This window comes from Penicillium chrysogenum, assembly GCF_028827035.1.
Source record: "Penicillium chrysogenum strain IBT 35668 chromosome Unknown utg000001l_segment0_segment0, whole genome shotgun sequence".
NCBI lineage: Eukaryota > Fungi > Ascomycota > Eurotiomycetes > Eurotiales > Aspergillaceae > Penicillium > Penicillium chrysogenum.
The window spans coordinates 4,521,137-4,546,698 of record NW_026622749.1 but is presented as its reverse complement, the minus strand read 5'-3'; the positions used below and the strand labels follow the sequence as shown (position 1 = coordinate 4,546,698).

The window sequence follows — 25,562 nt, the reverse complement described above, 5'->3', positions numbered from 1 at the left end:
AGAGTCAACGGAGCTCATTCACCGCCCACTAATTAGGCCTAGTGCCATTACCCGTCTCCCAGCACTCATTAACGCGCTGATGCGCGTAGCTTTCCTCCGCCTACCTGTCTGCTTTCACGCACTATTTCTAAGTGGCTCGAGTTCCTTTGTCTCGTGATCTCAATATTTTGCCAAATCTACACCACCCTAGAGCCATGGATCACTATGAAGACGATGCCGGTGAGCGTTCATACCCTTGCGCACTACTTGAAATCTCAATCTAACAATGTCCAGGTGTTGGTGACGAGCACGAGAAAGACCAGGAGCAGGATCAGGATCATGAACATGCCGATGAAAAGGCGATCAATGAAGGTAGATTTGCTCAATCTCCCTACAGTCCTGCCAATTATGGTTATATCTAATTATATTCATTGCGAACAGAGTACAAAACATGGAAGAAGAATGCGCCCTTTCTCTATGATATGATCCTGAGCACAGCATTAGAATGGCCAACTCTTACAACTCAGTGGCTTCCAGATAAGCAAGAGTACGCCCCAAAACTCCTACTGGTTCAATCATCAACTTACCCAAGCCTGTCTTCAGAGTCCCGGACAAGCCTTACTCAACCCACCGTCTCCTCATTGGCACACATACCACTGGTGACGCGCAGAATTACCTTCAGATTGCCCAAGTGCAACTCCCAAACCCTAATGTGCCAAACCCGGAAGACTACGATGAAGAGAGAGGAGAGATTGGAGGTTATGGTGGGGGTTCAAAGAAGGCACAGATGGAGATCAAGTTCAATATTGTGCAAAAGATCGATCACAAGGGTGAGGTCAACAAGGCCCGGTATCAGCCACAGAACCCGAATATCATTGCGACAATGTGCACAGACGGTCGGGTAATGATCTGGGATCGCTCTAAGCATCCCAGCTTGCCAACTGGCACAGTGAACCCTCAAATGGAGCTCCTCGGCCATGAAGCTGAAGGCTTCGGGCTTAGCTGGAACCCTCACGTGGCCGGTCACCTCGCAACGGGCAGTGAGGATAAGACTGTTCGACTTTGGTAAGCGGGAACGACATGAAACCCAGAGATTTGGTGTGACTAGCTGCTAATGAAACCCACAGGGACATCACTACATACACTAAGGGTAACAAGGCAGTCCGACCAAGCCGCACTTTCACGCACCACTCATCCATTGTCAACGACGTTCAACACCATCCTCTCCACTCCTCTCTCATCGGAACCGTCTCCGATGACATCACGCTTCAAATCCTTGATACCCGCCAAGACGATTCCACTCGTGCGGCTGCTTCATCTGAAGGCCAGCACCGCGATGCTATCAACTCCATTTCCTTCAACCCGGCATCCGAGACGATTCTGGCCACGGGTTCTGCCGACAAGACCATCGGTATTTGGGATCTCCGTAATCTGAAGTCGAAGCTCCACTCACTGGAGGGCCACACCGATTCGGTGCAATCCATCTCATGGCATCCATTTGAGGAGTCGGTCCTGGCAAGTTCCAGTTATGACCGCAAGATTATGTTCTGGGACCTCAGCCGGGCAGGCGAGGAGCAAACCCCTGAGGATGCTCAAGATGGGCCACCAGAGCTGTAAGTGACCACAATTTTCTCTTTTTCTTTTTATACTGCGTTTGAATTGTCTGCTGACCCTACTCCCTAGTCTCTTTATGCACGGTGGACACACGAACCGTATCTCAGACTTCAGCTGGAACTTGAGTGACCCTTGGGTTCTCTGTTCCGCCGCCGAGGACAATCTACTGCAGGTATGGAAGGTAGCAGATTCCATTGTGGGCAAAGACCTGGAGGATGTGCCAACGGAAGAAATTGAGGCGTGATGTTATTTTTACCGGACCTGTAGTCCAGTCATTTCCCATATGCGTGTCTCTTTGGTATAGGTGAATTAAGACCATAGTGGTTAAATATTACAAGCACCATTTTATCTAAAATTTATATGCCCAGGTGGTCACGGCCCTTTTGCTAATGGTACAGTTCAATGCTGTCATATAGAGTCCACCCTATACTTTCCGGGGTGGGTATAGAAGAGGATATCGTTTCCCGTGGTGGTCAGATGGCTACATATGTACATATGTAGTGCCATGATACAACTAAGTTACACGGTACCTACATATGTATCATTATAGACTTCGGAATATGGTTCCTACATCGGTACACTATAGTTGCTCTAAATATATTTCCTGTGGCGGCCTTCTAGTAGAGAACTATATTCCCGTTCAACTATATAATGCCAATGCAGTATTATTTGAGACATATGTGACGAATAGAGCGAATAATATATCTGTATACCTCTTTACCTCTGAAATCGTCCAATTCAATAGTACAATACATGTATAGACCAATGCATGCAATACATATTGGCCAGTAGTCCGTTGGCCGCGGGGAACATGTCATCACTCCGGTGCATTTTGATTGGTGCTGAGTGGGGGGCGATGAGGGGGACAGAAGAAAGCTAGTGTCGTTTGAAAAAAAAAAAAAGTGAGTCTGACTCTATGTTCGTCTTTATTATTATTATATATCATCTTGGAAGGTGATATATTCTGTTTCCTATCATTGAATTTCACTCTTGAAATATCTCCATCATGGGTTCCGGTTCGCCTACAAGCCCCAGGGCCTCAGCCATTCCGTCCCACATGCTGAACGGTAGCTCCCCGCTGCAACGGTCAACAAGCAGCCGTGATTCTCGTGAGCGTGAAAGTCTCAATACGTCCATTCGTTCCTCTTTTGAGCCCCGCATCCCCCTTGAATTTGAATCCCCCAACACTGAGACCAAGACCGAGACCGAGGGCGATAATGAGACTGGAGCCACCCCCGCTCAGTCTGTATCCAGTGCTTCCGTGCCAATTCGCAGCGTGGCGCCAGTGCGGTATGTATACAGCGATATCAATATTAGTGACCCTGGCGCTTTACATTTCTTTTCTAATCTCCGGGCTGTAGTCCTAGCTTGAATGACCCTCCCCGCGATCCCCGGGATGAGGCCGCCCCATTGACGCCTTCGACCTCTCTCAGCCGACCTGAAAGTCCCTACACGTTGAACCCTCCCATCGACTTTGATGGTCTCAGCTGGCCTTGTTAGTGATACCGGGCCCCCTCAATGGGCAATGCCGTATTGGTATATTCCTCTAACCACTATCACCTAGGCCCCGGAACTAGACAGCGAAAGGAGTCGACACCCGAGGAGACAGAACAACGGCTTGAGAAGATGTCGGGGGCTATCCGCACAATCTTGGAATGCATCGGCGAGGATCCGGAAAGAGAAGGACTTCGCGAGACCCCCTTGAGGTATGCCAAAGCCATGCTCTATTTCACTAAGGGCTACGAGGAGAATGTTCGGGACTTGGTCAACAATGCTGTCTTCCACGAGGACCACGATGAGTTGGTCATCGTCAAGGATATTGACGTCTTCTCGATGTGCGAACACCACATGGTACCGTTCACTGGAAAAGTAAGATTTGTTGGGTATATCGATACTGTGGTGATAAATTTCCTAACAACTTGCAGATGCATATCGGATACATCCCTGACCGCCGCGTCCTTGGTTTGTCAAAACTGGCTCGCCTGGCAGAGATGTTCTCTCGCAGACTCCAGGTCCAGGAGCGTCTTACCAAGCAAGTCGCGTTAGCAATTTCAGAGGTCCTCCAGCCACGTGGCGTCGGTGTCGTCATGGAATCTTCTCACCTTTGCATGGTTATGCGCGGCGTGCAGAAGGTTAGCAGCACCACCACTACCAGCTGTATGTTGGGATGCATGCGTTCCAGCGCCAAGACTCGTGAAGAGTTCTTGACTCTGTTGAACCGGAGATAATGCTCCATCTCGCCAACCGACCTAAACACAGGTTGTTGATTTTTGGATTCTTTTTGGAGTTTTGGTGGTGACCTTTCAACAGGTTTTGGGTGGTCTCGGCTTTGATTTTACATGTTAAGCGTGGATTGGTGTTTTTATTGTCTTCTCTTATGTCGGTTCTGCACATACTCGGGCAAATCTTTGCCCTGGTGTTTCGTCGTGTTCCTTTGTCCAACAACCCCACGGCCTGCTTTCTAGAGCTGATGGCTTCGCTGGAATTGGGCTACATGTCCTTCCTCGACCCACGAAGGCCCGAGGGAGAAAATAACCCTCTCATTCCCTATCTCCTATCCCCTACTATACTAACACAACCCCTCAAGAGGCCTTTGCTGCACTGTCTATTGAGATCTCGCTCAATAGCACTAGCAAGGCTGTTTCAACACTTGATCTCATGCCGCTTACAAGCATCCTGATAACAATTCTGGGAGCTGTCCAATTAGATACGATATATGTATTAGAACCAATGTACAATTTCTTTCCAAGTTCTTGCTTCCCTATCTGCAATACAAACGACAGGCCTCTGGTAGTGGTGTGTCGACCCCCAACATAGACAAGTGCCGAGTTAAAGGCCTGGTGCCGATTACTATATAGCTATTTGGTCTGTCCTCGGGCTTTTTATATGTCAAGTCTCCGTCTGATTCAAGGGCGAGCAATGCCTGCTAACTGCCCAGGTGATATGTACGTAGGTAACTCTGACCGCTGAGTGCTTTGCCCGCTCGATGATAACCCTATATTGCCAGTCTTTGCACCAGCGCGTTGGCGCGTAGCCCTGGAGATAATCAACACGTAGATAATCGACACGAACTTCACCGTTGCGCGCGTGATGGCCACAGTACGCTCACATAGATAGCTTGATTGTTTTTGACCCCATCCCTCAACACTCTCTTCCTTCTTCTCATCCCTCTTCTACCACCTATCTCTCTTCAACTCTCTTCCCTGTCCCCACCACTCTTTCAACTCTTGATTCCTCCATTACCTGGAGACCTGCCTGTACTCATCTCAGTTCTGCAATCTGTCGATTGCCTCTGCTTGCGCTTGCTGCGTGTGTTCATCGTTCAGGCGCACCCACGTCCAAGCTCCTCCCAAGTTCTCTTCCTCGAACACACCAAACATCACGACACGTCACTGAAGGTGGCATCAGTGTTGTCTGTCTCTGTAAGTTCTCACCTCCTCTATATAAAACACCAGTGTCCCAGAACCCTGGAGGGTATCCTACACTGGCTTTGCTTTGACCCCTGCCTTCTAAGTACACCACAGATTTTCTTTAAAGAAAATATTATGTGATGCCTGTTCGTGTTGTATACCTTTTTGGATACTGATTTGGTCCATACTTATTTGGTTGCCACGAGACATGACTCTAATCTGTTTGCAAAAAAATAGGCTTGTCGCATTCAAATCTGTCGAGCATCCTGCGCCTGAAGGGGTTTGCCCTGTCAACACTAAGCACGGCAGGTATGTTGGAATATGTCTGATAAACCAAGCATGAGACTTACTAGTATGCAATTGAAGGAACAAATACTCCAGTCCAACACAATGCAGAACCACGCTTGGCGCTCAGCCTCCCCAGGTCTCTCTTCTTCTGATGACGATACCGACAGCTTTGGCAATGGACAAACCGGCGCCAACAATGCTACCAGGTCGAGACTTGTGCACTCTCATGTGACCCTTGAAATTCTCCAGGCACACCTGGACGCTGATGCTGAATCAGACTCTTCTGAAGCGTCCGGACCGCGCGTGCACCCTGACTTTTTTGTCCATCTTGAGAATCTACGAAGGGTCAATGAGGCCAATCGAGCTAATGCCCGCAGGGAAGCTGAAGCCTGGTACCACGATTTTCTGATCCACCAGGCCCTACATGAGTTTACTATTGATGCCAACAACCAAAGTTCGCAGGTTGCCAATCAATTCAACCAACCTTCGTACCATGCCGGTACTGAACATGGATTGCAGCCATCGGCAATGGGCATGCCTGAGCAGTATGAAATCCAAGATTCCACTGCAGCCGGACCATCCCAGCCGAGGCCGCCACATGTTCGTTTTGAGACACCTCATTCTACGGGTCATGTTTCCACCAGGGGACATTCTTATCACCATAGGCCTCCTTCCCCGTACCCTACCGCAAATCCCGCGAGTCATGTTCACACCAGGGATCGTTCCCATCACTATAGGCCTCCTTCTCCCTACCCTACAGCGGGTCAGGGGCAACGTTCTACCCTTCGGAACTACGTGCCAACTATTTTTACCCGGTACCACCTTCCCTACCATACAGATGATCAGGGGCAACGTTCTACCTTTCGGAACTACGAGCCAACTGCTTTTACCCGGTACCATGCGACAACTACTCCCACGCCTCAGCCACGGGAATACACAGAACACGGAAACCCATACGCAGTCCCACCCGAGCCGGCTCTTCTTCCTGAGGATGCCATCCCGTACGACCCGGAACGCCTCCTCCAAGCATGGCTCATCCGGCAGCAACTTATTGCCGGCATTCGTCCGGAAGATATTCAGCCCATGGGGCAACGGAACGGAGCACGACACAGAACGCCTCCTCACACCGTGCTGAATGAAAGTGGTGCCCATATCTTAAGAATTGAGAATGCCAGATTTGAGGGTGTCATGCTTCCTCTGCCCGCCCTTCCTTGGCTGCCACAGCGCCCAAATAACTCACGCACTGCACCTGCTTCATCGAATACACAGGATGGACGGGGTCCACCTACTGGTCCAAGTATCATGACTGCTCCAGACTCGGCGAATACTCTAAACTCGCCGGTTAGTTCCCACCTTCCAGCTGCTGCAATGATCTCGCCGGTTGGCTTAAACCTGCCGGCCGCTACAAACTCACCGGTTGGCTCACACTTGCAAGCTGTTTCGGACCCAACTTCCGTGCCGGAACAAATTTCAGAAGTTCTGAATGAGCATGTTGCAGAAAGCGAAACAGATTCGCATATGGCGGCCTTCTTTCAACATCTTCGGCTGCATGAAGATGCTAATTCAGTCTCGGTTTCTATGCCAGGTCTGCTTCCGCGACCAAGCAGAACTGAGCCCGGCTCCAGTGACAACAGCCAAGCTCCTGTGGTTACCCCCCAATCGCAGGGCCGCGGTTTTCCGACCCCCTCTCCTTCGTCGAGTGAAGGATCTGAGGCCGGTTACGTTTCTTCTCCCTAGCATGGCAATGCGGGAGGCCTCACACAACCGGGCGTTCTCTAGCCGAGAGGCTGCGTCTACCCGATTTCAGCGGAGAGACCGCCCGTACTCGTATGCTTCGGACTCTCATCAGAGAGCCCTGAAGTGATATGAGGGTTGATGTGAGAATACAGCAACACCTGTGTGAGTAGTTTCTGAGGGGGAATTTTGCTTACCACGTAAGCATGGAGTGATATTCGGGAGCTTCAACATCTGAAAGGGAAAAAAAAGAGGAAAAGGAAAAATTCGAAAAAAAAAAGGAAAAAAGATAGTCTAGCGCAGAGTGTTACTGAATGAACATGTATGAGTACAAATTGTTCGCTGCCGTAAATCTACACACGTACGGAGTACTAATCTATGAGATGTAAAAATATACATTTTGTGCCCATGTACTGATAGGTTCTGGCACTGTTGTGTAAGGAATGGGATCTTGGATTCTGACATGCTCGCCTAGTAGAGTTTCGTCGCCTGATCAATGTATTACAGCGGATCGCAGCTATCCATACCGGTGAACCAGATGGAGAAGATGTTCAAACGGTGTGGTCAACACTGCACATGCCCGTAGAGTGCTTCGCCTCTTGAGCTTAGGCGGAACGGCAAAGAAGATGAGCCAAGCGACAAGGTGTGCTAAAGACCTAGGTTAAGGTGATATAGCTTTTTAAGGTCTGCCCAATATAATCTGTAAGCTACTGAGGTTATAAAATAGGTGATGCGAAGTGCGGCTCAAAGCTGATTTTATGTACTTCATAAATATATGGTGTCACGTGATTTGCATGTGACCCCACGCTCTGTTCCGGCACAACTTCGACCTGCCCATGACATCAACCTACCTCTTTGCTTTCTCGGTTCCTCGCCGATTCGGTGTTGCGCATGCCCCTCTGCTCATACTGTGATAATATCCTTTGTTAAAACTAACTTCTTTGTTTTTTTTTACTGGGAAATGTTCCTTTCTTTTCGGGTGAGAATGGCCGGGCGAGCATGGCCGGGGGTTTGTGTTCCAGCCCCATCCCGCTCAATCTCGGGCTCACTTTCAGGCCACGGCCTTGAGTTCCCTCCAACCATATCCACATCATGAGATGTTGCTTTCTCTTAGATTACAAACTGTCAATTTCTGGCCCTGGAATTGACCTCACTATTTAATATCGGAGGCGGGGTTGGCTGAGCGCAGGGACTAGTCTCTAGCATTTCACCGACAGGTTGCACTTTGGGGGCTTGCGCATTCTACTGGATTGTACTGGATTTGGGAGGAACCATCTTTGGTTTTCGGCTCTTCTTGCCTTGGCCGTCTCGTACATTGACCCCCCATTCGGTATTTCCCTCCATTGTCGCCAGCATTCTGTCTGGCCAACTGACCTGTACACCTGGATATCACCAACATGAATTCGCACGCTTGTTCGACGGAACCATAAAGACAGGGTACTCGCAAATTCGACTTAAGACGACCTCTCAATCGGGATTCCTGCCCATATTTCATCTCTGTCCCGGTGGTATCTGTCCCCAGATAGTCAACCATCAGTCTATCTATCTGTTGTAAATCACGGCAAAGCTTTATTCCAGAGCACACTGTTTTTCCTGGTGCATGACGATCCGGACTTTGATAACTGACCAATCTACAACTTACCAGACATCGAAAAACTGACTGGCTGGGTGTGATACAGAGCATCAATGTTGTTTACAACAAAGAATCACAGCGAGTCGAATCGGCTCCCCGACTTGACCAACAGCTCCATGATACTGGTGAAAGAATGATAAGAGACTCCAGCCATTGATTTTATGGTGTGACCTGATAATCCAACGGGGATTGTCCTGTTCACAATGGTGCCTCGGGAATGTTGGCCCATCTGGCCTTGTGCAATACGTAGATAGTTTCATTCGTGGGACAAGCCAACGCAGTCTCAATGTGACTTTGCCAAAAAACAGGCAACTGCTGTACAAAAGGGCAGGGCGAGCACAAAGGAGGCAATATGCTAGCAAGCCTGGCTAGCATGTCCGTTGCTCCAACACTGGGCACCACCTGATCAAATCATGATGTGCTGGGCACAGACTCGATACATTCGGTATCGAAACAGAAACTCGGGGGAGCAAAGCAGAAGTACTGGTTGCACTTGTCTTCGATAGCTGCACGCCAACCCTCCAGCATCCCAGCGTCGAATCAAGTTGTAGAGCCGCAACGCGGATCAGTCAGCAACTCCGAGGTCGCCAACCTTGGAAAGCCCACCCTCCACGGCCAAGTAGTGTTCTTTCTTTACTTGAAAGGGTGAGACGGCGTATTTGATTAAATCTGAATTGGTGTGTATGCCCGTTCAACCCGTGAACCTTCCCCTTGCTTACATATGTTCTCGTTGTTCGCCAGCGCTTGACAGTGTGCACAGTTCGGAATCTGGAAGAACCATCGCTCCGGGTCCCCCAAACCCGAAAGACTTCCGCCTACGATCGCATACACGCTTGGACGCCATCGTTCACTGCGCTTCTCATCATTATTCTCTAGTTCAAGGCTTCTTCCAACGACTGGCCTTGCTGACATTCTCCACTTCTCCTGATTGAACCAGATGCCGTTGGCGACGCCGACATGGCTGGGTCCCGTACGAGTCCGGTGTTGAGAGACCAGTGGAATGCCGACCCGGACCGTGATCCCCGTGACAGGGAGAGACGGAGAGGTCGAGGGTCAGGCCGCGATCGAGGGAGAAACAGAGGTCGCGACCGAGGCCGTCCATATCGGCCCAATAACCGTAATTTCGATCGTTCGGGGCGGTCGCCACCACGCGCGTCCCGCTTTGGCCCTGACTCTTCTCACGACCTAGGTGATTTCGCTCCGGATCGATCTCCTCCTCGGGGTTCTCCTCCACCTCGGAACTTCCATAATGGCCGTCGACTAGATTCAACCCAACCTATGCCATCGACCGGTGACTGGAACGCCCACAGTTCGGGGCCTTTCGACAGAGAAGCCCCCGGTTTTCGAAGAGACGAGGTATCAACCGGACCTCCACAGAAACGGCAAAGGACTCGAAGCCCCTCGCCGCGAGGTGGCCGTGGCCCTCTTCCTCCACCGCGTCCAAATTACTCCGATAACTGGGACATCCGGGACCGAAGCCCTCCTTCGTTCAAGAAACGGGGTGGCCGCAACCAAGGTCGTGGTGCCCCGAGAAGAAGATCACCACGCCGGGGCCGGGACCGTCGGGGGAAAGACCGTCGTCGTCCAGACATCACTCGTCCAGGAAGGTCTAGGTCACCGATTCATGAACGAGGGTTTCATCCTTCGCCCGATCGACGGTCTCGTACCCCTGGTGGTGACAATTACAGCGATCATGGGTCTCACTATCGATCGAACTCACGGCACTCCGTACGATCTGCAAACTCAAGATACTCTGAGTCATCTCGCAGGTCAAGACGTGATTCAGCGATGAACACAAACCGACCGATTCAGTCTGTTGTGGACGATACTGCCCGGTCTCCATCTCCACCACGCCCGATTCCGAGTCTTGACTCTGATAACTTCGGAGAACACTCTACTCACTCTAGAGATGAGTTGCCAATGCATGCAATGCCTCGCCGTCGGCCATCTCGACCACACCTTGATACCCGGCCCTATGCAAACCCTCAAAACGCAACATCGACAGGCTCATACCACGGTTCGCCGCAACCGCCTTCGCCTTACTCCGCACGAGGAGGATGGTCTGCCCAGCCTCCGTATCCTGGAACCGAGTGAGTTTTCTATTGCTTTCACCTTACATCTTGAATTAAACTAACCGCTCTCTTCAAGCCATGTCTCTCCTTACCGACACGATGACTATTCAACGCAAAATGGAAACTATTATCACAACAAAGGTCAATTTCACGGCCCTGGCAATCATCACCCTCAATCTCCGTATGGCGGGCCTGCTCACCGAGGTGGGCACTCTGGTGGCGGCCATCGAGGAAACTTTTCAAACCAGGGTCCCGATCGGCGATTTTCTGGCTCTGGTTCTCATCCATATCACAATGGACCCTCCCAACGCGGCGCGAAGGGGCATTTCAACAACTTGCAATGGACTGCATCGGGATCAAGAGGCCGTGGGGGACAACATAGTCCTGACCCGGCACACAGTCATGGCTCACAAACACCCAATCGACCGCCGTCACACAATGACCCGCAATCCCCCCGAGCTGGAGAAACTGATGGTTATTCCCGAACGTCTCATAGGGATGAGGAGCACAACCAGACACAACCCCAATCCGCTGACGGGAATCCCCAGTCTATGCCACCCCCTGCCCATGAATACACTGAAACGACGCCGGCCAACAAGGGCGGGAAATTTAGCTTTGCTTTCAAGCCAAAGGCTGCGGCTTCTCCTGCTCCAAAGCCAGTACCTGACCTTGCCCAGAGGATGCAGGTCCACAAGCCGGCCACCCGGGCACCCGAACCTCCACAACAACCTCGTAATCGGTTTACCAACGGGCCATTGCCTAAATTCAAACCGGAGCCAAGGGGTGATCGTCGTGACCGGGACCGTGGACGGAATCGAGAGCGCAGGGAGTTCCGGGAGCCACGAGAATTCCGTGATCCACGGGATCGCAGAGATAATCGTCGATTCGATCAGCGTCATGATCGACGACAAGGAGAGCGGCCCCAGGACAGGCCTTTGGACTGGCAAGATCGCCGCCGTGATCCCTCTCCAGAACCGCCGGCAAGAGAGGCACCCAAGCAAAAGCGGATTCTTACGCGCCCCAAACCACGCCCCACGCTTCCCGAGGAGTTCGCTAATGCTGACTCTGTGTACTACCGAAAGCCGGGCAATGAGTCTGTGATTGGCGCTGGAACGTATGGAAAAGTGTTTAAAGGAATCCACGTCTATACGCAGCGTAAAGTTGCACTCAAGAAGATCCGAATGGAGGGCGAGAAGGATGGCTTCCCTGTCACGGCTGTCCGAGAGATCAAGCTGCTTCAGCATCTCCGAAACCATAATGTCGTCAGCCTCCTGGAGGTCATGGTTGAAAAGAACGAATGTTTCATGGTCTTTGAATACCTCTCTCACGACCTGACCGGTCTGATCAACCATCCCACTTTCTCTCTCACACTCTCACACAAGAAGGACCTGGCGAAGCAGATGTTTGAAGGTCTCAATTACCTTCATCATCGAGGCGTTCTACATCGTGACATCAAAGCAGCCAACATATTGATCAGCAATCGTGGATTGTTAAAGTTTGCCGACTTTGGCCTCGCCCGGTTCTTCTCCAAAAGTCGTCAACTTGACTACACCAACCGGGTCATCACCATCTGGTACCGACCACCAGAACTTCTCTTGGGTGAAACCCGATATGGTCCTGCTGTCGACGTGTGGAGCGCTGCATGCGTTTGCATGGAGATGTTCACCAAAAAGGCTGTTTTCCCCGGTGAAGGTGGGGAATTAAGCCAGGTGGACAAGATCTACAATGCTTTGGGTACTCCCACGAAGACTGAGTGGCCGGACCTTGTGGAGATGCCCTGGTTCCACCTGATGCGGCCAACGGAACGAAGGAAGCGCGTTTTCGAGGATGTGTACCGTGATGTGCTGACAACCGGTGCGATGGATCTTATCTCCTCGATTTTCCGCTACGACCCTTCGCAGCGACCGAGCGCTGAAGATGTTCTTAAACATCCATACTTCGTCTCGGAGGAACCATCTCCTCACCCGCCGATTGAGTATGTTTCCCACGCTCCCTTTCCCTTATGTGTACTATCCCAGCTAACTTTTGTCTACAGATTGGAGCATGTTGAAGGGGACTGGCACGAGTTCGAATCCAAGGCGCTCCGCAAGGAAGCTCGGCGCGTGGAGTACCAGAACCAAAAGGACAAGCGCAAGGCGGACACATCGGTGCCCAGTAGCGATCGGGATTCCAAGCGCACCAAGCAAGGTTCAAGTGATCTTGTCTCTGCTCAGTGATGAGTCTTTGATTGGTAAATTATTATTATTTTTTATTATTTTTGTTGCTGTCTTATTGCATCGGACATGGTTGGTGGAATGGGTTTGCATTTACTTTTCACGAGATTCACTACCCTTAGGTATTTGGGGTTCATTCCGGGCTTGTTTTCTTTTTTGTCATATATTGCCCATTGATCAAAAAATTTAGATCAAAGTCATTACACTTGTATTGGAGGTCAACCTTGGAAGGATAATGAAATGTACATGGATGTAGGTGTTCAGCATTTAACAGATGGATATTAGCTAGACAAGCTACTGCATGTCAATCCGTTGACCATCGACCACTTAAAAGAGAGACAACTATAGTACATTCAAAATATATTTCAAGGCTCAGACTTTGCCTGTTGACCGCATGCTCAACCATCCCGTAGTAGGGCGGTTGAGACCTTGGATTACCAGAGAGCTCAAAAGAGTTTCTTCATTGCGTTGAAATATGGAAAGAATAGAAATGGAAATGGAAATGGATTGCTATTAAATAGACGTACCCTATTAACTACAAATAAACAAAGAGAGTATGTGTCGTCAATCAGGTCATCAACGTTTCATGGGATGCTCGTAAGCCCTCGTGATGATGGTTTTAGATGCGATCAAATTTTATCTCGACACACACATCGGAGACGCCAGTGCTGTAAAAAGAATGAGTCGCCAGCGTTGATTTGAGTTGGTGGTCTTGATATAAAGAAAAAAAGAAGAAGAGAAGAACTCCCAAAAGAAAAAAGGCGAAAGAAAAAGGGAAAACTGGAAAAAAGACGGTGCGGGCTGCAGGCGAAAATGGGGCCAGCGAGACTCTGATTGGTCAGGACAGCTGCTCCTCCAAACTGCAGTCGAGTCTCCGATTCATATCGACACTTTTCCCCTTCACCTGATTCCCCCTCTATACATTTGCTCTATTTCTCTATTGCTTCTTCTTAACAGCCTCATTTACTCCAGATATCCTTCATTTTTATCCCTTTCTTACCTGCTTCCTTTCCCCTTGATCCTCACTCCGAATTTCTTAGCCAGAATTTCCCATCTGCCACTTATACTACGTCACTGAGATAATAGCGCCGGCGTCTCATCTCTCTGTGTAACGCTTTTTACGGATCCTTTTCTTTCCCCCTGATGACCGCTCGTGCCTCGGGCAGTCTTCTCACCCGCCGCGATGGATAATGCAAACCTGTGGACCCGCCGGACAAAGTTAGTCGTGTGCCCCTCCTCAAGGTGATCATTGTGACTTATATGGTGGTTTCTTCTTTTTATTAGCTCGTCCAAGTTGTCCCTGTCTACGTCCGGAGACGCGAAAGACGGTGCCCGTGTCGAACTGCCCCGCCCATCCAAGCGCTTCGGACCTGACAGCTCGCATGGCCGCTCGAATCCATTTAACGCAATATCCCCATTATCCGGCGGTGTTTCCTCGCCATCCACCAACGCCTCCTCCGCTTTCGGCCTGGGGTCCGGCGCATTCGCCTCATTCGGTGCCCCGAAGACTCCCGGTGGCTCCGAGTTGAAGACACCCGGACGGGAGGTCCCTTTGGAACATGATGAGGCTACCCGCAAGGCCTTTGAGAACCAGCCCGTCGCTGCTCCCGGTGAGCACCCGTTGAAGTCGACGTGGATCGTTTGGTACCGCCCTCCCACACCCAAATACTCCGACTATGAAAAGTCTACCGTCCCGCTCGCATCGATATCTTCGGTAGAGAGCTTCTGGGCGGTGTACTCTCATCTTAAACGTCCTTCTCTTCTTCCCACGGTTTCCGATTACCACATCTTCAAGAAGGGGATTCGCCCCGTCTGGGAAGATGAGGCGAACAAGCGGGGAGGTAAGTGGATCGTACGTTTCAAGAAGGGTGTTTCCGATCGATACTGGGAGGATCTCCTCTTGGCTATGGTTGGAGACCAGTTTGCAGAGGCCGGAGATGAAGTCTGTGGCGCTGTGCTGAGTGTCCGAGGCGGCGAAGATGTTTTGAGTGTGTGGACGAGGATTGACGGGGGGGCGCAACATCAAGATCAGGTATGGGAAGAGAAACCTGCTTAATTTCACCCCGCAATGTATATCTAACTTGGTTGCAGAGAAACGATCAAGCGCCTGCTTAATTTCCCGGCAGACACCAACATCATCTGGAAGAGCCACGACGACAGTATTGCACAGCGTTCTGCCATCGACCAGGCTCGCCACGAGAAGACCGCCACTGGCGCAGGTCATCAAGAACGGCGACGTACAGGCCAAGATGACTCGGACAAGGCCAAAGCGCCTGTGGCCCTATGAACGGATCCAAGATCCCAGCCTGGCCTTGGGCCCTGTATAGTAAACCCGAAAAAAAAAAACTTCATCACGAATCATTGGGACGCGTTTGGGTCTTAGGGCGGTGGGGCATCGAGGCGAACTAAGCGGTTTGATTTGATTTATGTCTTGAGTGAACACTCATCTATGCCATGTGTTTTTCTTTTTTTTTGTGTCTACCGAGCTCATGCGTGATGTTTTCCCTTTATGTACGCAACATGAATGCAGCACGAGCTGCTATTGGACCTCGCCTGGGAGTATTGTCTGTCCTTTGCGTGGTGAATTGGTTTGTCTTTTTGTGAAGTAGAGGCCTTTCACTAAAGACTGTTCAACATTATGGCTCTGGCAGATATTCCCACGAGAACTATGTATACCACGGTAACCAAAGGTATTATTGCATGGCCCCGGAGATAGTAGTACTTAACCTATGTGCGAGCCAGTAACCCTGATAAGTATGTAGGGTTGTTGTATTGTTCAGGCTATTAACTAGGGTATTGGGGCATTTAGCTATTGTTGCGAATAGCGTTTGTGAAACAAAAAGGTATGAACAAAGTAACCATTCAGATAATGCAGCCAACTGTTGTATCTATCTATCTACCCATCTATTTGTCTATTTGTCTATTTACTATTTTCAGACATCAAAGTGAAAGCCTGTAATGCCTAAATCTTCAGGCGCCCATCAATGCTGACCGCCCTAAGGCCCATATGACGATGCGGCGTAGTTGCGTCCCATGAATGAAGAAAAAAAAAAAAAAGACAATAGACAAACAATCAATTGGAATGGGATTTATGCAATGCGTATTGTCATGACCTCGTGGCTGCCTTCATGCCTGTGTTTAAAAGCCTAGTCGAGCTCTTCTCTAATCTGTCACCACGACGCCAACGCGATTCAGAAGATCAACGATCTGCTGCTCGACGGACTCGACCACCGCCCTCAACCCCTCCTCGTTCTCGACCAGCTGGATCTGGTCACAACCCTTTTACCCTGGTACCTGAGGAAACTGACCTGACCGAAACCACTTCTCCCCAAAACGCTGGGATCACTCCTCTTCCAACCGTATGTATCTTGCCGAATCTCTCTATGCGCGTCCAACCGATATTTGCTTTTGGCGGTCCATATTCCCTTTAGATAACTCGACCCTGCACAATTCTCTCTCGCCTTGGGCGCTTGTCTTTCAGCTTTGCCTGTTCTTTTCTTGTTGCCTGCTATTCTCAGATATTCGACTTGGGACTAATAGATCTTGTCAGGTTGCTCATAGTTATGTCGATACTTTTTCGTCCCCAACTGGATCTGAAACTGCAGACGAACTATTGCGCACAAGTTACCCCCACCCTTTTCTGAGTCCCAATACCCGGTTAGACATGTCCCATCGGAACCCGCATCCTTTCCCTGCCGGCAGGCCAATGCTGATGCCCTCACCCATTCCCAGGCCGGGTGATTCGTCGCAGATGTTGAACAAGGACCAGCAAAAGGATTCCCAGAATCGCCAAGATGAGGCTCGTTTGTTCGGAGCCAGATATCAGTATGTCCTACCAGTGTGTGTTGAGTTGGAGATATTGTTGCTAACCAGCTGGTTTCTTTGCTTGGTAGTGATTCCAATGCTGTCAGGATAAGGCCTGGAGCATCCCTCCATTCCAGGAACAAGAAGCCAGGGGTAAATACCAACCTATACCTCCATCACGATGGCCTCCCGTCTGATAATCGGTCACAGTCTAGCTTCGCGTTCTCCCCCCGAGACAAAATCTCACAGAACCAGAATGCCCGAACCAGCGGGCCGGTCCGTTCTTACGGAGAACCAAATCAACAAGGTTCACGAAGAAGGTCGTACCAATTCGAAGATGAGTTTGAAGAGTCGGGTCGACCTACCAAGATGCGGCGCCAGAGTGAAACCAGCGAGACCATCGATCTTACGGCCCCAGCCACGGATCGATTGGGGCAGGGACGCACGCCCTCCGTCTACTACCCAAACGCAATTCATCACAATCGACGGGAAAGCTTCAGGGATGCAGAAAATGGCGTCCAACTAGCGCAAAGCTCTATTCGTCCTCGGCATGACCAATTCTCTTCTACTGACTCTCGGGATGAGAGGTTTACCGAAACAGCAGCTCAGCAACGACGAAATCAGGCGAGATCTACGGATCCCCGGTTGTCGCATGTCAATGGCAGATCAAACCACACTACCGACGCCGTTGTTATTGGGAGCATTGACGTTGGGCCAAAGAGAGCTAGTCGGAACCGCACCGCAGCTCCTTCCACGAACTACCATCGTCCTGTCAACGGCAGGGAAAGTCCAGATGAGCTTCAGGGCGACATTACTACACACCCAGTTCCAAGATCTTTATCACAAAAACAATCTCAGACCGCTCGCCCACTCAAACCTGGAATGCACACAGAGACATCGACCAGAAAACGCTCCCCGTCCGATACCAGAAGTCCAGAACTTTCGCCACCACCACCAACCACGAAAAAGACCAAGGTCTCTCAAAAGAACTCTGAAAAGAAGCAGCTATTGTGCTATTTCCGAATCGGCGTCTTCGGCAAATCTTGCCTCGCGGAGGAATTCGTCCCAATTTACGTAAACAAGGAAGGTCTTGTACTTCGTGAGGATGCCCTTGGGCAAGGTAACACGATCTCGATACTTTTCGGGAACATCCATCAGATTGTCGTCGGCGAGAAACCCAGCCGGAAAGTGAGAATCAAACAGTCGCAAGGTTCCGTCCAAGCAGGCGACCTGCTCGACATTGAATTCTGGACCACTGAGGCCAAGATGAACTTCCTGGAATTGTTGGATCTATCTCTCGAGCGGCGTATTTCCAAAGACATGTAAGTTTGTGACCATCTTTCAGATGATTTCGCAGTTCACTAACGTTGGGACAGGAAATGGATGGACAAGGCATTTTTGAGATATGCAAAGCAATTCCCACAGGAGAACAAGCGGCCGGCGAAGCGGGTTCTTGATGACTCGGTGGAAGATCCAGATCCTGCGCACTCTCCTCCTCCCTCGCGACGTCCCAAACTTTCAAAATCCTTGAGAGATGACCATGGTGAAGTCAACAATGTTGATTCACTTGAGATCAAATATACTGCCCAAGAAAACGGACGACATGGAAACGGCAACGTCGATTCTCGAACTTCTGCCAAAGAGCAACAGAATCCCCGACCTCATGATACCGACACTGGAGTTGGTGTTCAACCTACCGTCAACCCAGAACGCGAGACCCGGTCTTCTACCCGCCGTGTCGCTAGCAAGCCCGATGTGTCGAGTGGAGGCATGGCACATGAAGCAAACCCGAACCCACTTTCGGGGGATGACTCTTTCAGGCAGACTTGGAAGAAACCGTTGGTGTATCCGCGAAATGGAAAGAAGAAGGCTGAGGTCACCCTTTGCGATCGTGAACGGTTATTTAAGGCTGACTTCTTGAACGATAACCTGATCGCTCTGTACATGCGTTTCCTTCAGGATCATCTCGAACGCACCAACAAAGAGGCTGCCAAGCGAATCTACTTCTTCAACACCTACTTCTTCGCGACTCTCACGAACACCCCACGGGGTGTCCGTGGGATAAACTACGGTGGCGTGGAGAAGTGGACTCGGAACGTCGATCTCTTCAGTTACGATTATATCGTTGTTCCGATCAATGAGAATGCCCATTGGTACCTTGCAATCATTTGCAACTTGCCAAGTCTCTCTCTTGGTTCTGCCGACGCCGTAGAGCCGGTTCAAACTCTACAGAAAGAATCGTCCAGTACGTCTGAGAGCGAGGTTCAGGCAATTGAAGAAACCCCTGAGCCGGAATCAAAGTTAAAGTCAGAGACCAATGCTTCTAACAAGGCCAGTCAATCTCCTGAGATTCGAAAGGAATCTGAGGCTAAGGGGCACATTGCTTACCTGCAGATTGATGGCGCGGGTGAGAGCTCACTTCCACCTCCAAATCTCTCCAAATTCGCAGCCCAAAAGCTCGTCCAAGACCAGGCTGCCGCCTCGCAACCAACAACCAGGTCCAAGAAGAAAAGAACTGGTTTGAAGTTGGATCTCAACCAAACAACCATCATCACATTGGACTCACTCGATGCGCCCCGCTCTGCGGCCATCAAATCATTACGCGAGTACGTCTGCTGCGAAGCAGAGTCTAAGCGTGGCGTGAACCTCCACCCGAACAACGTCAAGGGCATGCGAGCTCGTGATATTCCCCTTCAGCCCAATTCCTGGGACTGCGGTCTTTATCTGCTGGCGTTCTTGGAGAAGTTTGTTCAAAGTCCTGATTTGTTCGTCGCGAAAGTGCTACAGCGGACTATGGATTGTAAAGATGACTGGCCCACACTAGGCTCTGGTCTTCTGCGATACCGTTTTGGCAAGTTCCTCGATGAGCTGTACGAGGAACAGCGGCAAGTCGATGAACCTGTCATGGCAACCAGACGACCCGTTTCATTCCTGCTTGGTCCGCCCCTTCCCTGCCACGAGGGAATTGCAGATTTCGATGTGGTGCCTGAGTCCCAGAATTATACAGATCCTTCAAAGGACCCAACCAAGACTGCAGATTCGAAGACTGAATACTCGAGTGACGATTCAGCCGCGGACCAGATGCATCTCTTACCTACTGAACACCCCCCGAAACTACACCCCTCCAAACAACCCAAAGCATCCTCCAACCCACCTGCAGACGCAAGGTCACACCACAACCATGTTCGTCCACCAAAGCAGGAACCTATCATCCAAGTACCCGGTAGCCAGGAAGAGCCTGAAGTGCCAGGCACACCGCCCCCTGCAAGAAAAGAACGACGGAAACAAAGCCCACGAGGCCCTTGGCGAAAGAGATGAGTCTGTTCATCCATGTGCCACAACCTATTGTCCGAACACAGTACCGGCTGGACCGGAACTGACCATCTACATCATGAATAAATACCTTTATTGTTGTCTTTAGCGTTTTAACCCGTGTGCGTCATGGCATGCCCAGCGCGCACATAGCTTTGAGTCGGCGTTCGATAAGAGAAGGATGGTGTTTTATTCTTCTTGTCTCTTCGGTCATAGCATCATATACCATCATCCGCGCCGCAATGCAAATTTAATCGTTTCCCAGCAAAGTACCAGTAATACTACATATACCTACCTACACACACATGAAGCTACCACTCACTCTCATCTGCCCCAACCCACCACGCCAGCTTATCCCTCTTAAACGATTCAAAGTCCCACTCCGCATCCTCAAGCATATCTTTCCCAGCAGTATACACATAAGTCACAGCCGAAACTTCCTCCCCCTCACCAGCACTCTCAGCACCCGCATCGAGCATTTCGCGCAGCTGGCTCTCAGAAGTACCTCCCTCCCCAGTATGACTGCGTTCACCACCCTGCTTTTCCCGCAGCGCACGCACAGTAACCCGTCTCTTCTCATACTCAGAGCCCTCGAACCTGTCCAATCGGTAAACATCACCGTCCGTTAGTCCCGACACGAGGGTTCCTATAACCGATGTCCCTGTGCTGGGTTTCGCTGAAGAGTTCTCCATATTGGTTTGTGTCTTCGGCACTGCCACGATTCCTGGGTAATCGGCGTTCTGCACGCGGTGCCGTCGGTACCCATGTAGAATGGCGGGTTGGAAGCGGAGCATGGCTTTTTGCCAGGGTTCTGGATCAGCCTGGCCGTGGATTACTCTGTGGAGGATTTGAGGGACCATTAGGGTTCCTGGATGGTTTCTTTTTTTAGTTTTTAGTTTATCTTGATCCAAGAAAGACTCACCGTAGAAGAAGAGGACATGGTCGCCCATAGTGTTTAGTGTGGGGGTGGACTGGGTTTGGTTGTGTGAGGGTTGAGGCCGAGATAATGAATTCTACGGGCTTGAATTGGAGTAACGTAGAGATTTGTCTTTCGCCAGGAGCTTAGGGTATCAAGAAAAACCAAAACAAGAGTGACGAACGAAGCCATACATGTTCCAAGGTGTATGCGGAGCCCCCGATTTATAGATGCTTATCGATAAGACCCATCCAAACAGGCCCAGCTGGCTTCATCTTCCCATTCCCAACACACCATGCATTCCTCCTTGAACCGCATCCAGTCCGTATTCGGCTTCTTCACTACAGTCGCGCTGGTCGTCAGCGCACTGGCTGCCGTCTCCGTCGTCTTCTTCCCAGCAGACGAGGCCAATGCCTCCGTGCAACTGAAGAACGTGCAGGTGTAAGTGAAATCCATTTCCACTGCCCCCCAACACTAAACTATATCGAGACCAAAAAAGGAGAGTTTAAAAAGCAACCCCGTTTACTAACTGCGACTCGTTGCCCGGTATAACAGCGTCAAAGGCCGGCCGCACTACTACTCCACCAAACGAGAAGAATACGCCCAGCTCCGCTTCGACCTAGACGCCGACCTGAGCCCGCTCTTCAACTGGAACACAAAACAGCTCTTCGTCTACGTCTACGCTACCTATTCCTCCTCCGATGTCCCCGGCTCGCAGGTCCGCGTCTCAGAGTCTATCATCTGGGACACTATTATCCCCGCGACTCCGTCGCCGTATTCATGGGAGATCCTGAAAGACAAGGTCATTGCGCTTCTTCCTGCGTCCGTTTCGTCTGATGCTGTGGCTGCTGCGAAGAGGAATGCTAAGCGCCATGCTAAGTCGAAGTCGGCTAAGTCGACGAAGAGCAAGAAGGAGGCTCTCGCGCCCGGTGTCCTCAGACTGCGTGGTCAGAAGGGTAAGTACCAGATCAGTGATATTACTGGTCGCCTGGCGCAGCGTCAGAATGTTACCCTTCATGTTGGGTGGAATGTCCAGCCTTGGGTTGGTGCTCTGATGTGGGCGCCTGGTACGGGTGCGGTGCCGAGGACTGGGGGGACGATTGTTAGCAGTGAGCCTTTTGATTTCCCTGAGGTGAAGGATACCAAGAAGGCTGCTGCTGAGAAGAGGGCTAAGGAGGCGGAGAAGGCGGAGAAGGCGAGTGTATAGACTTTGGGTCCGTTGAGATTGGGAGTTGGGATCTACCTTTTTTGTTTACTTTTGGGAGCTTTGGTTACAATGTTCACCTCCTACAGTTGCATTTTTCGCATTTGAGAATGATACATATGAATTGCATTGTCATTGGAGAGTGGAACCCCATCTTACTCATTTTATTTGTAGGTTCAGAGGTGTTCAGTTATACCAGACAGGAGAACAAGGATGGACGCTATAGATACAGCGGAGGTGGAGACTTGCTTAGGTTCAAAGTCGTATAGAATGCCGATTGTCGACAGACTGGGCATGCATGTCGAACAAAGGTTCGGAGTCATCGAAAGAAAATCACATGGTACCGTAACTAGGGTGTGCGGGTACATGACGATGGCCTCCATTCTGGATGCGATCGGAGTAGACGCCGGGTGCGGGCCGTTGAGAGGCACGTGTCAGTGGATCGCGATCGCGACGATCGTAATAGACGTATTCCAAATAGAAGGCATGGATGTGTCCGGGGAAGTAACTGGGAAAAATATCGCTGGTTAGTATTTGAATTTGACGGAGGTCTGGCTATCAAGTATACACTCACCCAAGAATTGTGAGCAGGACGTTGATCCAGAAGTCAACTCCGCAGCCGGCAATCATGAAGACACCAAGAGGGGGAACTGTTTGGTTTGTTAGCGGATCATTCTGGTGGGGATAGGTTCATAGATCCAGGGGCGACCTGAGGATCACTTGTGTAAGTATTTCGTGCAATATAGGCATTACTTACCGAATAAGGTGATGATTATCAAGCAAAGCATCGAGCAGGTGCCGGCCATGATTGCGGTGTTTGATGTATGCGGTCTTATTGTTCGGGTTTGGCAGATTGAGGTTTGAACTCGGTCGTGGCCAGAAAACTGAGGAGGAGGATTGTAAATAGGAGGATGAAGATATAAATAGGAATGTTGTCGTCTGCAGGAGAGTTAAGGCGTTTCATCTTGATGTTGGCCGCAACGTCACGACTTGGACGGAAAGGGGGTGGTAGGGCTGAGGCAGCCGCGAATCTGATTTGCTGGAGAAACATCCCATGACGTCATCCCGCCATCCCGAACCGACGCCACATGTCACAAGCCACATGCCACAAGGTGTGGCTGGTGTATGTACAACCTTGGTAATATAGGCAAGTACAATTGACCGGGCAGGTACGTTGGATGGACTTGGAGAAGATGTAGAAGGTACTGGGAATATATTTCCTGTAATATTCCCAGCATCAAGTCCTACACCGCATCAATCGCCGCCCGAGTTGTAACTTGCTCGTTCTTGTTGCCAAGCTTCGAGATCTGCAGAAATGCATCCACTCCGTACCCTTCCAGACTGTGCAGTTCTAAACTTCCTGCCCAATATTCAGCATAGACTCGACTCATGGGGAGACCCATCCCCAGACGGAGATTGGGTGGTCGTGACGTCAAGGTGTCCAGGGATCCTTCATGGTATGAATCCCGGTCGGTATGTTTACGGTCGTGTGACACTTGCAGCTCTTGCATCGTCGCTGCCATTGCAGGGACTTGTCCGAGATTTTCGAGTCGGGTTTGCGTGCGAGGACCCTTGCTAAAGGACCACAGGTACGGTAGAATCTCTCGAGGAATTCCTCCTCCTTGATCAGATATGCGCATTATCACATGTTGCGGGGTCTCGCACACGAGCACCTCGATAGGTGGTGGAGGTTCGGTTGAATGCTGATATCTCTCCATCACTGCCTGCACTGAGTTGCGGAGAAGTTCTCCGATGATATATTCCAGGTGGCTCAAGATATACGGGAAGGTGGCGTCGGCATGTCCCTTGACGGTGATCTCGGGAATCTGGGTCGAGTCCGATATATTCCCCATCAGATCTTGCGCGACTTTCCCACACCGTTCGATTACCTCCTTTGCTTTGCACTTCAGGAACACTTCGCCCACAAAGTCTGCATTCATGTCGGTTCGGTCGTGGGAATCAGGGAAATGCCATGGCGAGTTGAAGGTTTCGGTCAGAGCTAGGTGTTGCTCTGCGATGACTCGGCGAGAGATTCGCTACCGAGAAGATACTTGTCAGCTAGGAGGCAGACCAGAGGTCGGCCTTACATACCGCGCGCAGAAGTGTGTTCATTAACCGGTCCATTTCGTCTGCTGGAGCGAGATTACGGCATTCCAGCACTCCCATCGCCAGATTGGGAATCGCAACCAGATGCTCTCGTAGCATTTCCCTCAGGATGTCACAGAAGCGATCATTATCTTCAAGGGTCCGGATCTCGGGCACCACCCGAGCCCGCTCGAACGCTTTGTAGTACAGTTCGTATACAAGGGTGAGATGGGGGTTAGCAACCACCACATATGGCAGCTGCTGGATGTCTCGCAGACGATGCGCAAGGCTATCCAATGGCCATGATCAGATTTGTTTGCTTTTTCCCCCTTAATTCTGCAAAGGTTGTCTCTCAACTTACCGAGTAGGTAGCTCAGTCCGCACGTAGTTCGCGGAACTGATGAGTCGTGGTTCGGTCAAGGTACGACCAAAGAAGGTCAACTGTCGAAGGCTGATAGGTCGAATAGGGCGCTCCACCCATCTACCGGGGTATGCTGGTTAGTATCACCATTTCAAGCTTTAAGCACGTGAGTCATCCATACTCATCTACTGCAGAAACTGGCCGCCATGGCGGCGGGCTGTGAGCTCCAGAATAGAAACGTTTTGAGGGAGACCGGAGGAGCTGCCAGCTTCTAGCTGGATAGAACAACCTCATTGTGCTCCATGCACTCATTCAATAAGTACCGAGACCATATAAGTCACTATCTCGTGCACGCGCGTAGTTGGGAGAGAGTTTGGGGTTGCCGGGCGGTGAGCCAAGCATGTGACACCAAGTGTTATGGACAAGATTTGTTTTGGTCTCTGTTGTATACCGGTATATATCTTCGATTTATGTATGGTTCTAACCTTGCAAGGTTGCAAATGCCAATGTCATACGATTTGAAGTCTCCGAAGTTGCCTCGGATCTGAGGCAAACTCGCACGGACTTGGGGCTAACGCACCAGCTGGGGTTGAATCATCTGAAAGTCACCTGGACATATTTGGATGTTTGAGAGCATGCAAAGAGATGTATAGATTGGCCTGCAGAACTAAAACATACATATTGTAGCTATCTCTACATCACGGACAAATAATAAAACATCAGAGTTGGTATAAAAATAGGGCTTTCTTCACCGTATACTCCGCACCTAGGTACTCCTGCATATGTTCATATATCATACGCACTGCCAATTAAGCAAATTCCCATTTAATTTCAGTTCGGGAGAGAAAGAGAAGTCAAAAGTCAATGAGAAAGCTACCCAGGTACATATGTAATAACTCCTAAAAATAAGCATATCAAAGACAGATCTCACAAAGCC

At 50.4% G+C, this 25,562-nt stretch overlaps 10 protein-coding genes across 10 annotated transcripts; 7 read left to right on the top strand and 3 right to left on the bottom strand.

The window, feature by feature from the left end:
• Positions 1 to 194: 194 nt before the first annotated feature.
• On the top strand, positions 195 to 1,837 carry N7489_001809 (WD repeat RBAP46/RBAP48/MSI1 family protein; the record flags this gene model as incomplete). The annotated part of the gene is made up of 6 exons (XM_056707564.1): positions 195 to 219; positions 274 to 351; positions 421 to 526; positions 583 to 1,044; positions 1,107 to 1,592; positions 1,663 to 1,837. The coding sequence occupies 6 exons, from the start codon at positions 195 to 197 to the stop codon at positions 1,835 to 1,837; spliced, it is 1,332 nt and encodes a 443-aa protein (XP_056571866.1).
• Positions 1,838 to 2,599: 762 nt separating this feature from the next.
• Positions 2,600 to 3,821, top strand: N7489_001808 (GTP cyclohydrolase I; the record flags this gene model as incomplete). Its single annotated transcript, XM_056707563.1, has 4 exons — positions 2,600 to 2,883; positions 2,955 to 3,088; positions 3,158 to 3,462; positions 3,519 to 3,821. 4 exons carry the CDS (start codon positions 2,600 to 2,602, stop codon positions 3,819 to 3,821), a joined length of 1,026 nt encoding a protein of 341 aa, XP_056571865.1.
• A 1,572-nt stretch (positions 3,822 to 5,393) lies between these two features.
• Positions 5,394 to 7,028, top strand: N7489_001807 (uncharacterized protein; the record flags this gene model as incomplete). Its single annotated transcript, XM_056707562.1, has 1 exon — positions 5,394 to 7,028. The coding sequence occupies one exon, from the start codon at positions 5,394 to 5,396 to the stop codon at positions 7,026 to 7,028; it is 1,635 nt and encodes a 544-aa protein (XP_056571864.1).
• Positions 7,029 to 9,615: 2,587 nt separating this feature from the next.
• Positions 9,616 to 12,946, top strand: N7489_001806 (putative protein kinase; the record flags this gene model as incomplete). The annotated part of the gene is made up of 3 exons (XM_056707561.1): positions 9,616 to 10,748; positions 10,807 to 12,705; positions 12,766 to 12,946. The coding sequence occupies 3 exons, from the start codon at positions 9,616 to 9,618 to the stop codon at positions 12,944 to 12,946; spliced, it is 3,213 nt and encodes a 1,070-aa protein (XP_056571863.1).
• Positions 12,947 to 14,019: 1,073 nt separating this feature from the next.
• Positions 14,020 to 15,396, top strand: N7489_001805 (eukaryotic translation initiation factor 4E). Its single transcript, XM_056707560.1, has 3 exons — positions 14,020 to 14,161; positions 14,228 to 14,935; positions 15,035 to 15,396. Exons 1-3 carry the CDS (start codon positions 14,127 to 14,129, stop codon positions 15,228 to 15,230), a joined length of 939 nt encoding a protein of 312 aa, XP_056571862.1. The 5' UTR covers positions 14,020 to 14,126; the 3' UTR covers positions 15,231 to 15,396.
• Positions 15,397 to 16,071: 675 nt separating this feature from the next.
• N7489_001804 (uncharacterized protein) lies at positions 16,072 to 20,065 on the top strand (the record flags this gene model as incomplete). Its single annotated transcript, XM_056707559.1, has 4 exons — positions 16,072 to 16,302; positions 16,494 to 16,768; positions 16,837 to 18,069; positions 18,124 to 20,065. 4 exons carry the CDS (start codon positions 16,072 to 16,074, stop codon positions 20,063 to 20,065), a joined length of 3,681 nt encoding a protein of 1,226 aa, XP_056571861.1.
• A 305-nt stretch (positions 20,066 to 20,370) lies between these two features.
• On the bottom strand, positions 20,371 to 21,009 carry N7489_001803 (gamma-glutamylcyclotransferase family protein; the record flags this gene model as incomplete). Its single annotated transcript, XM_056707558.1, has 2 exons — positions 20,371 to 20,927; positions 20,982 to 21,009. 2 exons carry the CDS (start codon positions 21,007 to 21,009, stop codon positions 20,371 to 20,373), a joined length of 585 nt encoding a protein of 194 aa, XP_056571860.1.
• A 261-nt stretch (positions 21,010 to 21,270) lies between these two features.
• Positions 21,271 to 22,182, top strand: N7489_001802 (signal peptidase complex subunit SPC3; the record flags this gene model as incomplete). The annotated part of the gene is made up of 2 exons (XM_056707557.1): positions 21,271 to 21,416; positions 21,531 to 22,182. The coding sequence occupies 2 exons, from the start codon at positions 21,271 to 21,273 to the stop codon at positions 22,180 to 22,182; spliced, it is 798 nt and encodes a 265-aa protein (XP_056571859.1).
• Positions 22,183 to 22,512: 330 nt separating this feature from the next.
• N7489_001801 (YqaE/Pmp3 family membrane protein) lies at positions 22,513 to 22,985 on the bottom strand (the record flags this gene model as incomplete). The annotated part of the gene is made up of 3 exons (XM_056707556.1): positions 22,513 to 22,687; positions 22,754 to 22,829; positions 22,937 to 22,985. The coding sequence occupies 3 exons, from the start codon at positions 22,983 to 22,985 to the stop codon at positions 22,513 to 22,515; spliced, it is 300 nt and encodes a 99-aa protein (XP_056571858.1).
• A 438-nt stretch (positions 22,986 to 23,423) lies between these two features.
• On the bottom strand, positions 23,424 to 24,919 carry N7489_001800 (protein kinase PKP2; the record flags this gene model as incomplete). Its single annotated transcript, XM_056707555.1, has 4 exons — positions 23,424 to 24,215; positions 24,271 to 24,553; positions 24,626 to 24,745; positions 24,807 to 24,919. The coding sequence occupies 4 exons, from the start codon at positions 24,917 to 24,919 to the stop codon at positions 23,424 to 23,426; spliced, it is 1,308 nt and encodes a 435-aa protein (XP_056571857.1).
• Positions 24,920 to 25,562: the final 643 nt, after the last annotated feature.

Bases quoted from the DNA above. Each gene is read 5' to 3' on its own strand.
- N7489_001805 (XM_056707560.1), top strand. From the start codon at position 14,127: ATGGATAATGCAAACCTGTGGACCCGCCGGACAAA. The intron at 14,162-14,227 runs GTTAGTCGTGTG...TCTTTTTATTAG, and splicing joins CTGTGGACCCGCCGGACAAA to CTCGTCCAAGTTGTCCCTGT. The intron at 14,936-15,034 runs GTGGACGAGGAT...ACTTGGTTGCAG, and splicing joins GGCGAAGATGTTTTGAGTGT to AGAAACGATCAAGCGCCTGC.